General features: G+C 33.8%; 2 protein-coding genes across 4 annotated transcripts; both read right to left on the reverse strand.

Moving 5' to 3' along the window:
• Positions 1-356: 356 nt before the first annotated feature.
• On the reverse strand, positions 357-4,673 carry LOC7466925 (uncharacterized). 2 transcript variants are annotated; one of them, XM_024611017.2, is made up of 11 exons: positions 4,253-4,673; positions 4,082-4,171; positions 3,839-3,988; positions 3,436-3,524; positions 2,847-2,935; positions 2,659-2,762; positions 2,473-2,569; positions 2,270-2,345; positions 2,043-2,157; positions 1,205-1,736; positions 357-647 (listed from the first exon to the last, which is right to left on the reverse strand). In XM_024611017.2, the coding sequence occupies exons 1-11, from the start codon at positions 4,524-4,526 to the stop codon at positions 632-634; spliced, it is 1,632 nt and encodes a 543-aa protein (XP_024466785.1). In that variant the 5' UTR covers positions 4,527-4,673; the 3' UTR covers positions 357-631. The 2 variants fall into 2 exon arrangements, with proteins under 2 accessions (XP_024466785.1, XP_024466784.1); XM_024611016.2 differs by having other exon boundaries at positions 357-642; positions 4,253-4,671.
• Positions 4,674-5,798: 1,125 nt separating this feature from the next.
• Positions 5,799-8,211, reverse strand: LOC7466926 (probable transmembrane ascorbate ferrireductase 4). 2 transcript variants are annotated; one of them, XM_024610058.2, is made up of 4 exons: positions 7,943-8,211; positions 7,776-7,827; positions 7,423-7,619; positions 5,799-6,053 (listed from the first exon to the last, which is right to left on the reverse strand). In XM_024610058.2, exons 1-4 carry the CDS (start codon positions 8,093-8,095, stop codon positions 6,033-6,035), a joined length of 423 nt encoding a protein of 140 aa, XP_024465826.1. In that variant the 5' UTR covers positions 8,096-8,211; the 3' UTR covers positions 5,799-6,032. The 2 variants fall into 2 exon arrangements, with proteins under 2 accessions (XP_024465826.1, XP_002315965.2); XM_002315929.4 differs by lacking the exon at positions 5,799-6,053 and adding an exon at positions 6,143-6,555 and having other exon boundaries at positions 7,943-8,207.
• Between the last annotated feature and the right edge of the window lie 5,568 nt (positions 8,212-13,779).

Here is a 13,779-nt window from a genome sequence, read left to right on the forward strand (position 1 = left end):
TATTGTCCTGGAGATTTCCTAGCCTTCCCCATACATGGAACTACGAAAGGTGTAATATGAAAACTTGTTTTTCTGCATATTCTTCAGATGAACACCATTGATGAAAACACTCTTCCAACCTTTCGTTTCAATTTGGTATTCTCGAAGAGCAGATAGAGAATACATTTTGAATTCATTCATCGAGAAGTCATCATACAGACAAGCATGGAAACAGCGGCCGTCCCAACCTGAGGCATTTATCACTACAGCTCTAACTGGCATCGACTCTCGGGTTAAACAAACTACTAAAGGCTAGCCACCAAATGGAAACAAATTGGAGGAAGAAATGCTCCTCATATATCCCCTAGTATCTCATCTATTCTCAAATTGCTTGATTAATTAATCCAGAAGTAGCAACATACATGGTGACTATATTACAAAGAAGAAGAGAAACCAAAATCCCCCATAACAATTCACCAATCAATTTTCACATCCACGGTATCTTATACAACCCTACATGAAAAAACATGGGGGTAATTATTGGAAGTCCTGCTAAGGCACTGGTATGTTCAGGCTTGATTGTCCCATTTCCACCTTCGTCCAACCTCCTCCAGAACTCTAGCTCGGGCTTGGCTTTTCCTTGCCTCATCTTCTACCCAAGATCTGCACTAATTGCTTCCAGTCATTAGAAAAGGAGAACCGTGAACATATCATAAAATTAACAGAAAGGGAGATTATCAAACACGGGAAAAGAAAAAAAAAGGTTTATTCAGTGCAAAATTATGCTATCACAAAAAATAGAATAACTTGGAATAGCATGATTTCTTAGACGATCTTCATTAAATATAGCATCAGATCCAAGATGAAAACAGGTATCAATTAAGGTTAGGAACTGATTATTGTTTGAAATAGTAGAAAATACATCATGTTTATCAATAGATTTCTTAGACATCCACTTCCAGCTCTGCATGCCATGATGGAAAGCAGACTTCCAATTCATCACAGATGCCATTACTTCTCATACTGACAGAGCAAATTCCAAATTGAAAACAACCAAATCAGTGGTGAATAATGATAGCATTGATTATATCCTCTAGTAGAAGAATTAGTTCTGTGTTAAAAAGAGAAACTATAAATCCAGAACAGCTTCAGAAAATTATTACAACAGCCATACAGCAAATGAGTATAAAGACAATCAAGATGAAGACTGAATTGTAATACTTACCTGAGGATTCGAAGAGCTTCAATTTCAGCTTCCAGTATAGATTTTGTATCAAGCATCACTTCCTGCTTAAACTGTAATTTACTAAGCAATTCCTGCAGATTACACTGCTCAGCTGCATACACAGACCTCTCAGATGCAAGCCTTTCTGACATCTCATCAACCTCTTCCTTCAGATGGAGCAGCAGTTGCCTCTGACAATCCATAGCTGCCTTCTCCTTCAAATACTCTTCGTAAGTTTTCACCTGTACAATTTTCTCCTCTTCCAAATCATGTAAAGCGGCAATATAAAGCTTCTCAACCTCAAAACCTCGGATTTTTTCTTCATTCATCTTCTCATCCCAAAACCTTTTTATATCTCCTCTCTCAAGAAATTCATTCCTAATTTCTTTCACTGTAGCTTGCCTTAAAGACTTCTCTGCTTCCAGCCTCAATATTTCATTGTAAACTGCTTCAGACATCCTGCCACTTATCAGAGCAACTGCTGCTTGTGCCTTTGTTAAAGGTTTATTTGGTTGAAACCGCCTGCTCTGTCCTGTGCAGATTTGAACAAGGAATCATAGTCTTCATATGTAATTCTATGACATGAGCATTTGCTTTGAAATCGCTAAACTCTGAATCCTACAGAGACTTGTACAAGCCTAAGGTTTCTTTTTCTGTGTGGTGGTAATCCACAGGGGAGGAGTTAAATATACAAGTGCATGTGGGTCTTGCATAAGGTAGTCAACAGAATGCATTAATAACTTGAGTTTTATGTTGTCAAAAAGTTAAAAGGCTAAAAAACTCTAATTATAGTCACAGGAACAGAAATAAGGGGAGGGGAAAGAGAAGGGGAAGATACCAAAAACTTTTCTGATGATGCTCTTGTCCCCGGCCAACATGTCAGTAAGAAGTTCAGGTGTTGCATCTGAGCTTATCTCCTTTACATCCATATAATATACTTTAGTCTTTGACATCTGGACTGTAGACAAGTCAGGTTTTAATAGACATGAAAGGCTGGTGAAAATACCAAGCTCATTTTTACTTTGTTTTAAGCAATTTAATAAATCTAAGAATCAAATTTGAAACCTGTTCTGTTATTCCTGGTAAAAAACCATACTCTAATTGAGCTTTCCAGTTGATCAGATCCTGCCGAGAAATAAACCTGCACCTCCAGACACGTTATATTAAGAAGAAAGGGTAAAAGAAAAGGACCAGTTCTTAAAAGAGGAAGAAGAGAAGGCTCATGTGGAAAAGATGGAAAAATGTATGGTTTAGTGCATGTTCCATACCTCTCGGGGTAAAAGCAGAAGCTTCTACCATCAGAACTGTCAGCACAGGAATTCGTCCCTGATAGCTTGCTGGGTATGATGCCAGACTCAGCAAGGGCTTTTTGCAACCCAGAAACAAGTGTTTTAGAACTCCTTAACAACAAACTCAATCTTTGATTAGAAACAAAAATCAAGATTAAGCCTTACCTTGGATGGATTCAAAATCTGGATCTTCAACGCCCAAATCATCAAATGCAGCTATTACTGAACCAGAAAGTGATATGGATGGAACAATTCTATGCTTCTGATTCCTAAAACCAAAAAAAGCTGCTGAGGCAGACTTGCAAAAAGCATTCACAATTATAATTCCATCAGACGCATAGACAGGTTGCTACCTTTCCAACATTGAATTTAGACGGAGTAACCATCTTGCATATTCCCTCCTAGTGCATAATTCATCAGCCGCTACATCATCTTCAATGATCTGTGTACCTTAATTACAGTCAAGAAATTCATGCTCAGAACTGGACATAAGGCCTTGAAGATTTTAAAAAAATAAAAAACCGCAATGAAGTTGCAGAACTTAGGGTTGAAAGAATACAATCCATAGATTACCAGAATCACAATATAACAACGATTATAATCAAGTAGAAATATGCTTTAGCAATTGTGGACATCTACTTGACAATGAAGGAAGTAATTTTCTATCCAACTCTGGCAGATCATATATCTCTATGGTATTCGTCTGAGGTGCACATCCATAAGTTCTATCCCTACACTCCTCCCAATCAGCCAGGAGATAGAATTTTTAAAGGGTTTGGCATATGCCTCTCAAGGTTTGTTTAGGCATTCGAAGTAGAGACAGCAAGATTGAAGTAAATCAAATGACTTTGTACAACTTCACATGTTAAATTGAGAATAACACAACGAGTCTTTGTAAGAAACAAGCTTTTCTAATTGCATAAAAAGTCTCTGAAAACAAACCTTCAGTTTCTTTAACGCCAATAGAGTTTCCAGTTGGTTAGAATCCACATAAACCGACACTTTCACACGTTCAAGCTTCTCTGCAGGTTCTGAAGTACAGACAAATGGATACATTCAAGAACCAAAATCAAAACACTTCAGAGGAATTTGACCAACATTGCAACATTTTCGTTATAGAAAAAGGAAATAAAAGACAATGGAAAGACATGAAAGGAGAAATATCTTCATAATAAGCTTCAATTATAGACCCATTATGATAACAACACAAACCAATTTGTATATTGCAGATAACGCTGGCTTCTTTTCTACTAAAATAAAGTTCGCAAAACCCTAGAAATGAGCAATGCCATTAACAGAACTGAAGAGCAACGAAACACTCGAGAGGAGACATGATTTAATGTACCCTTATGGAGAGTTATGCCGGTGGCATCAGATACACCCTCCATGGCTGCGTCAGACGCAGCAGCAGCATTTTCGTCAGACATATTAGTTTCAATTTTATCATATACGGTGGTCTCAGTTGAACTTGGACTATGAAATCGGAACTCGAATCCTGTAATAACAGTAGATTATATTAATATATGTATATATATAAAGCACCGAAGCAACACGAAATTGGCATAATTGAAGCAGTGAGGAGGCCGACCTTTTCTAGAGAGCAAGAAATATGCAATGGCAGCTAACAGAGCAGTAACACAGGTCCCAATCCCAGCAATAATTACAATTTTCGGCAACCCTAGAAATCCATAATGAATAAAAACTTAAACTAAAGTGAAATTGAGGAAAAGCAAGAAGGTAAAAAGAAGAGGAGAAAAACCTTTCTTGTTGTTGTTGCTTTGTGGAGGGGATTCGGGAAAGGCCCAGCCTCTGAAATGGTCATCGTCAGTTGGAGGTGGAGGAGAGGACCAGGAGAAGTGGGGGTGCGTGTCGGTGAGTGAAGCGGAGAGGCGGAGGTGTTTGTTAGGGTTTTCGGATCTCAGAACTGAAAGATTACGGCGTCGTAGGAGTAGGAGTGACGGAGTGACGGCTGTGCGGAGGAAGAGAGAGGAAGGAGCGCCCGTAGCAGTAGCAGTAGCAGTAGAATAGAACATTTTTTTTTAATGCTGGAAATGAAATGATCAAAGCATTAGACAAGTTAGCGAAATTGGATGCTGGAGTTCCTTCCTCTTCTTTTAACTGTACTGCTTTGGTAGGTCTGCGTCTCTCTCTTCTTTTATCAGCAACAGCAACAGCAACAGCTACGGCAACAGCATCGGCCCAGTAATATAGCACCAAACAAAAATTTACCTGCCCTGTCTTTTACCTTTTCTTTTCTTTTCTTTTTTGATGCATGCCATGAAAAATTTTGACATCCGAATTAAAAACTTGACCCGAGTGTTGGATAAAATTATTCAACCACCATATATTTAATAAATGCAAAAATAAAAAAACGTTGGTGTATTTCGTTTCATCCAGCGTGTTAAAATGTAAACCAGTAGCCCCGTTCAAATAGCAATCTGGCTCCGACAAATTTTTCAGGTCTTCTTTGATTTAACCTTCGTTTAACCCTATTAGATTAAATATAAAATAATTAAATGTCCGATGATTGAATTATTTAAAAAAATATACAACAAAATTAAAAAACAACAATATATTATATCAAATCAAGTATATCAAACACAGCTACACACAGCTACAATGAGCTACTCAATTAGACCATTTTTCTTCTTTTATCTTTTCTTGTTTCTCCCTAATTGAGTCTTAATTGGCCCCGTATTTAATAAAATTTAAAAATTAAATTAAAAAGTTATAAAAAAATTAAAAATAAAATTTTAAAAAAATATCATATCAATCTAGATTAAACATGAAATTTACAACCTAAAAATATAACCTAGTTAATCAATGTCATTTTCTGATTTATTTTATTTCCAGTTGGACCTTAATTAGCATTGGGTTAGATGAAATTTATAACTAAATTGAAAAGTTATTAAATATATCAAATTGAAGAGTTGGGGATAATTTTTTTTAAAAAAAATATCATATTGTATCGACCTGATCAATCTAGATTAATCGTGAAATTCACGATCCAAACTCAATTAGACAATCCTTTCTTATCTCTTATTTTTCTTGGGTTTTAATGAACCTCTGCTGGGATAAAATTTGGGATTAAATTAAAGAGTTATCAAAGAAACTAAATTGAAAAGCGGTAAAAGAATTAGGGATATATTTTTTAAGAAAAAAATCATATTGTATCGATAATGGTTAACCTTGGTTTGCAATATATCTCCTTCTTTTCCCCGGTACGACCTTAATTAGCCTAGAGGAAGAAGAAATTTGGGATTAAATTAAAAAGTTATCAAAGAATTGGAGACCAAATAAAACAATTATGTGAAATATAGGACTAAATTAAAATGGAATAAATGAAACGGGAGCAAAAAAATATTATTTGATGTGTAAGTTACACACGTCAACGAGCAAAAAGGCCAAAGTATTGAGGTGGCGCGTGCAGGCCCTCCTTGTGCTGCCAAAACCCAAAATCCTTTTATGGTAGCGCATGTCACCGGTGAAATCATGGCGTGGCTCCAACGAAATTTTCTTTGCTCCCCTCTTCTCCTTATTCACTTAGTTTTTGTGCACAACTGGAAAAAAAAAAAAAAAAACCAATGTGGTGATCCACAACGTTGTATCAGTGTTTGCACTCAATTTGTTTCACTCTATTATTCCGTAGTTAGAAAATAGATGCAAGACGTTATCTTCACCGCTATCAATAACAGGCACTTAATTTGCACGATGTACATAAAACATCACTAAGCGCACAGCACATCATATTGTCATCATTTTCTTTGATTCAGAGTACGTAAGGTCCCTTTGAAACTTGGGAGAAACTGCGGCTAATATTATAATGCCACTCAGCAAAGCTAAACTCAGTCCTAAACTATTGACAACCATGGATTCCGAGGAGTGTTTGGATGCATCTTTCTTTGTTTGCAAGAATGTAATCTTTTCTAGTAGTCCTGTTTCTGCTGTTGCCACGGCTAACCCATATGTGTAGAGACCAAGAAAGACGTGCCATGGTAACACTCTTATCCTCACTGTTCGCATTTCGCCTCGGTGCCAAAAGCTCATGAAACCCATCAACCACTGCACATTGAAACCAGCAGAAAATCTTTAATTCACAACATTAGCCAACCAAATGAATAGTAATTCCAATACATGAAAGCAGTCCTGGATGGTTCCGCGCACCAATTTCATTCTTGAACAAATCGAAACAACAACGCCACGAAACAATCATTAGTCAATAGTTAACTGACTCATAGGGGCCATTTTCATCCCTCGTTTTGCTGCTTTTCTGATGTTCACTGCTGCAGAACCAATCAAGATTTGAAACTATTTGCCCAAACTTCAATCCACTTAAAGTCTAAGGATTTTAACTGGGATTTTTCTCTTCTTTTTTATTTTATGATCAAGAGTATTCTCAGATCAGACTTCGGACACCTCTTTTGTCCAGTCAAAGGCGGTCAAAAGCAGTATTAGGAGAAGACTGACGTTCTTCAAGAAGAAAATAAACATAGATACTTCGTTACGTTTTGCTGTCATGGTGGGACAGTTATTGGGCTTCCTTCTGGTCCAAAATCACTGAGTTTCTCGTAGCCCAAAAGCATAAAAAGACAATGATTCCACCGCATGCTTCTCCCTCAAAAGCATCCATTTCCGAAAGGGTAACGTTATTGAATTACAAAATGCTTTGTCATTAGTTAGTAAAAGATAATAATATTGCTTATACTAATAAATAACTGAATAATCAATAATAATGTAGCTTAGTTGCTTTTCCAATTTGAATTAAGGGAATGTACACGTGAGGGTCCACGGCGACAATGGCCTTATCTAGTGATGATTACAGGAAATGACGACCCTCACCACAACGACATCACTAATAATTCAATTTCCAAATGAGCAAGAAAAGGAAAAAAAAAAAAAGAGTAAAAAAATCAGGAGTGAAGAACAAACCTGAGCTCCGAACAAGGATATGCAGATTAAACCCATCCAGGAATGCAAACTAAAGAAATTTGCCACAATCCCATCGTTGCCATGAAACTTTGTCCATATCCCAAAAATCCCACAAGCCAAAGCCAGTCCTTGAAGACACAAATGCACTGATTTCTTGAAACCCCTTGAACCAGGCAACCATCTATGTACCAAGATTGCTGAAAGTACCAAAAAAGAAGAGGAAGAGGAAGGAGCAACAAAAGCAAGAATCAACCTCCATTTTGGAGACCACTTCCATATTATAATAAGTCAAGCTAATTAAGCTTCTATCCATCAATTAGTACAGATCATGGGTAAATTAATGCCAAAATTACCTTCTCCACTGATGAGAATGAAACCAATCACCATTAGCAAAGGATGGAGAACCTGTAAAAAGAACATAAGAAAAGAAAGAAAGCCATCAATATAACTGAAGTTCAAGAAATGCTTTTTCTCTGTGGTTAAGAAATGTGAGACAGGAGGAAGGGAGGAAAGTGCATACTGCATAAACGAGGTCTTCTTGAGAGGTAGATTGAGGTAGAAAGCTAGACTTGAAAACAAGAGCCCAATAAATGACTAAAGCTGCAGCCAAAAGACCCGAGATTCTTGCAAAGAAGAGAAGTGGGACTAGCGATGAAGAAACTGAGGTTGCCATTTTCGAACATTCAGAGACAGAAGTCTCCACCGACACTTGAGTACTGGATCTATAGTGTTACTGGCATGCCCTTTGTATTTCTTTATTAGAAAGAGGCCAAAGGTATACTATTTTTTTTAAACAAAATTTGGACATGATATTATGAAGTAGATGGCACTGCCGAGAGTTGCGAGACCAATATTCTGAATTATTGAGTAATGGTTAATTATTTTTATTAAAGTGATATTGCTTTATTTTTTACTAAATTTTATTTTAATGTTTATTCAATTAGGTTTGAACTTAGTTACGAGTCAATCTAATATCATCGGAGTTGCATGAAATTAATATTTTTTCAATTTAATTTTAAAGTTAATTTAAATCAGTTTTGATGAATTTTTCAGATAAAATAAAATGTCAGGTTTAACAAATATGATCATTAATACGTTGATTTGGATAAGGTAAAATTGCAATTTACTTATTAATGTAATAGCCGTTGGAAATTGGAATTGGAGAAACATTGACTGACTGACTTGGAATTTGGGACCTAGGAGCCTATTGACATCCACCATTCTGCGGTTGAATTGAAAAAAACTTTAATTCTTGAGGTGAATGAAATGATATATATTTTTTATTTGAATAATTCAAATATAATTTAAATTATTAGTGAAAATCTAATCTAATTTAAAATAATATTTTTTTATAAACATTAAAATTACAATATATTAAATTAATTTTGGTTAACATGTAGAGTCATTTGATTATGATAAGTGTATACAAAACAAATCAAAACAAATTATATAGTTTAATTTTTAATAAATACAATGTTGAATGATGAAATAAAAAAATACAAATAATTATTCAAGTCAACTCGAGTTAATACGTCAAACCCGCAATCCAGATCATGAGACCGGGATAATCCAATAAAAAATTAAAAAAATTATAAAGTACAATCCTCAATAAACCTAATGTTAAAGAATGTAACTGAGATTGAAAAAACAATTGAAAAAAAAAAAAACATTTAATAGTACTTCAGGAGGAGAGTATTATTATTATTATTATTATTATTATTTTTAATGTTAGTGATTATTATTATTATTTTTTTAGTTTTAGGCCAGCGACCCACAACTGACTGGTTGATTTTCTTCGTAAATCGTTTCAAACACTAGTTGAATCTTGAGACTGTTCGGAATTCTTAATTTGTTGCTTAAAAAAAGTTGATGTTTTTTGTACTCTCTTATTTCATTGACCAAAAAGCTGGTGTTTAAATATCTATGGTTCTCTAATCGTTATAATTAAAGTTTTATTTTGTTATCTTCTATCTTGCACCTGAGTTTCTCTAATCTTACATTGCATCGTTAACGACTAGTTTTAATAAAATAGAACATTCACATTCCATTGAAAATATCAGAATTACGAAATTTTCTAAGAATAAATATTAAGATTTAATGATTAATAATATATACTTTGAAGTTTATAATTTAAAATCAAATTTGCACAATATTTTTTACTCGTTGAATATTCAAAAGAATGAATAAATAGTTTTAGATAATGAATTTAACGTATCCGTAACCACAAATTGTCAAGTCCTCGATCGCCAAAATGTCATTTGCGTTGCTGGACATGTATAATTAGAGAAATATTTGATTTTCATAAATTATATATGTGTTCATCCTATGATCGAAGATCATTATAGCAGTACTGTATAGTTGATAACTTTAATTTTTTTCAAAGATAAGATATTTCAATTTAGACAATCACTAGTTTACAAGCTTGGAATTATTTCACGTAACGAAGATCCCATTCAAGATGCCGCAGTTATATATATGCAATTAAAGAACGAGAGGAGGTTGGTCTGCATGTTGAATTCTTTGTGATGCCTACAGAAAATTGACCTCTAAGAAGCTACATTAATATTTGTTTTTGATACAATATAATATTTCTTCTTTTTAGGAACCTGTTTAGGATGAAGACGATATTGTAAAGCTCTGTGAAGAAACACGTTTAACTGCATCACTTGATGAAAACCATCGACAAGTTCAAGAGTGCTGTCTTAGGATGCGTTTGGCAACGTGCACCTTAACAAACGCGCCCTAACATGCTTTCAAAGTATACCGATGACCCCAGAACGGTTGCTGTTGTGAGCGGTGCTGATCATAGTCACTTTATTTTTTTTATCAGCATTCATGTGGCAGCAGAGATTCTGGTAGCTTATGTATGCATTGCTTTATTGAGACGAAGCACTCACTTTTATAAGTTTTAGCAGTAGATTTCTAATTTTCTAGACATGAAATTAACCCAGTCAGCTGTGTTTGATAGTCATGAGAGCACTTTATAATTCATATCAATTGGTAATATTTTTAAAAGTATCAATTACAGGTTAAATCAGCTTGTGATGGCTAAATGGCTAAGTACTTTTAAAGACTAGCTGCCGACAGTCTGAAAGCATTCTGGTTTTCTAGACTTGCTGCCGTCTATTATCTTTGTTTTCTGAATAGCGGTTCTCGTCATTTCATCACCACTGGATTCTAAATAATTATGAGTATCTGCTGTTGAGAATTAAATTTTTTATTACTTTTGGCATATATATATCCGGAACCAAAACCACTCGATTCAGATCAATGCACTGATAAATCCTCATAAGACAAAAAGTAGCCAACAAACTCTCTTCTCGTATCCGAGTTTCATTCTTTACGGGTATCTTTCTTAGAATTCTCAGCAATAAGCTGGAGGTAGTTTGTTGGTGCGACCCTGGCCCTGATTTAAATTTGTTTTTCAGTCCTATACTCCTAATAGGTTACCAAAGCAACTGTGATTGCACGATGGACTCAGAAGCATGGGAAAATGGCTGCTGTTAGTGCTGCATTTGAAAGTGGCCTAGGTTTTCGACTTATATTCTGCTGTCCTATTACCTAGAGCAGAAGAAATCATAGATTTCCGAAGTTATTTTTACGAACAGTTAAATCGGCCCATCTGTAGCCCATGGTCTCGGAACTTGTAGATAACTTAAACAAGATGCACAGCAATATCTCCTGGGATTCGTTATGATCCATGTAGTGGCTTTGTGGAAGCGCCTGCTGCTGCTGCCACTCAAATCCTGCACAAGTTTCAAGCCAATCATTCATTAAACTTTAACTCAAGAGCAAGTTCGTTGCCACTAAATTCAAAGGATTTCTCGCACCCATCCAAGTCCATAGGCTTGGACGAAACACCAATGTCAGTAAGTGTAGGAGTTTCATGATATTTGTCTCACATGGCTTCTTCTTTTTCCAGTCTTTTCCCTTCTAAAAGGACTGAAAAAAATTCTTAAAAGTATTATGGAAAATCAAAACTTGTTGATATACATATAAACATTTAGATATAAGTGTATTAGAGTTTATCTCAGTGGCTGGCTGTTGGATACAAAATTCTTAGACATTATGGAAAATCGAAACTTGTTGCAGCTTGCAAGCACAAGAATTTACCGTATGATGAATAGATTAGAAATGAGGGGATGTTTTCAATTCTGTTTTTGCTTGATATAGGATCTTGCTTAATTTTGCTGAACAGAAACCTGGCAACTGTCCTGATGATAATTTCACACATATATATATATATATATATATATATATATATATATATATATATATATATATATATAAAGGTCAAATTCAAAGGCAATTATCGGATATTAAATGTAGGATCTTGCTTAACATTGCTTGATATAGGATCTTGCTTAACATCAATGATTGTAATTTAAATGTAGTTGTTATGACTCGCGGCCTTGTTTATGTTTTAATTTATTAGTAAAACATTAGCCGATTACGCTGCCGTCTTTTTTTTTATATATATTTTTAGTAAATTCAAATATATTTATATTATAAAATCTTGCGTTTTAAAATAACACATACATAATTAATGATATCTAACTTATATAAAACTCTTTAAAGATATTAAAATATTGAGATATAAAAAAATCTTAACTCCCAATTTTGCTAGTTAAATATATTATATATTAATCAATTTGTATTAAAATTGATTTTAAAAACTTTTTTTTTAATAATACTAAAAATAAAATTTACATAACTTATCATACTTAAATTATATAAAATAATTTCATGAAATAGATATTAAAGAAATACACATATAATATAATATAAGTAGTGGTAGTCTTAACACGCAGGCTTGGGTTGCTGCTATTTCAAATATGTCTAATGAAATAACTAATAAGAAGATATTGGTTACTCATTAACACCATAAAATTACTTGTTCATAGTAATGGCATGACTTGCACAATGTAATGCATATTAGAATTTAGGTTAATTCTTAATGTAAGAAAAAAATACATCAATGTTAATTTTTTTATATCATAGTTTTTTTTTTATTAAAAAAGATAAAGATGGTATTTATACTTGATAAAATAAACTAAATAATATATATACCGATAAATAAATAAGAGTTATTAACACTAATCAAATACTAAAACAAAAGGATGATATTCTAAGTAAAAGCAAAAGATGAACACGAATGCCATATTTTACTTTGAATGTCATTTTTATTTTATATTTTTTTATTTATATTATCTTAAAGGTTAATTTTGATTACTAAGAATAAATGATTTTTCTTCTTATAAAATAAAAGCATCATACAAAAGCAACTTATCTATATCAAATATAAGAGGATAAAATTTAAAGATAAATCACAACAATCTCTTTAAAATTAAAAAACAACATCAATTACTATTTTAAAAAAGTAAAAATTAATAATTTAAAAAATAAGAGTGAGGGTATCGATTTAACTGTAAAAAAATAATGAAAAATAAGAACAAAAAAGATAGACGAACCTGGGACTAGAAAGGTTGGTTTATTAATTTTTTTCTTAAAAAGATATCCGCTTCAATTTTAATTTTTTATTTCAATGGATGACCTAAAATAATTAATATATTCAAGTTGAACTGCCACAGTCAGAATGATAGTAATCTCTAAAATAATTATCTGGATAATGTCTTGGTGTGCTATTAAAAATCCAGACAGAACCCACGTATGCAATTAACATCATGTCTGTGTCGTTGGTCTCGAAGGTAGTGTTTTATTTTTAAAAAAATAGTTTTTATTTTTAGATTATTTTAATATGATGATATTAAAAATAAATTTTTGAAAATAAAAAATATTATTCTAATATATTTCTAACAAAAAAAATCTCTAAAAAATATAATATCCGGTACTAAAAATTACAACGTTGCAAGGCGCGGTTTAATTGTATATTTGGGGCTAAAACCGATGGATGCTCTCCCCTCTTATAATTAACTAAGGTAATCAAATTTACAACCGGAAGTGGATGTTAAAAGCTATTTGCTAATGAAGCTAAGCTACCCTTTCAGCTTATGACAAGACATGGGTTTAATTAACCAGGAAAAAGAAAGGGCCAGGCTTTGAGGTGGGGACATAGTTTCTGTGACGGGAGCATTGCCTGGCGGGTTAAATCAAGGATCCTAGTGACGAAGACGATGGAGATGCCACCTGCTATATCCATTCAAATTGTGCCAAATGCTCGAGACAGAAATTGCATACAAGGACAGCCGGCATTAATCGACGCATGTAGATCATGAAGAAGAACAGTTGATCTCTATTTTTTCAACTAATTGTTGTTTTACCTTTCAGGAAAACTCGACGGTGCAATGCAAACCTGGTATGCTTTTTTAGAGCATGACAAATAATACTTCTAGCCTC

Source organism: Populus trichocarpa, chromosome 10 (genome assembly GCF_000002775.5).
Source record: "Populus trichocarpa isolate Nisqually-1 chromosome 10, P.trichocarpa_v4.1, whole genome shotgun sequence".
In the NCBI taxonomy this organism is placed as follows: domain Eukaryota; kingdom Viridiplantae; phylum Streptophyta; class Magnoliopsida; order Malpighiales; family Salicaceae; genus Populus; species Populus trichocarpa.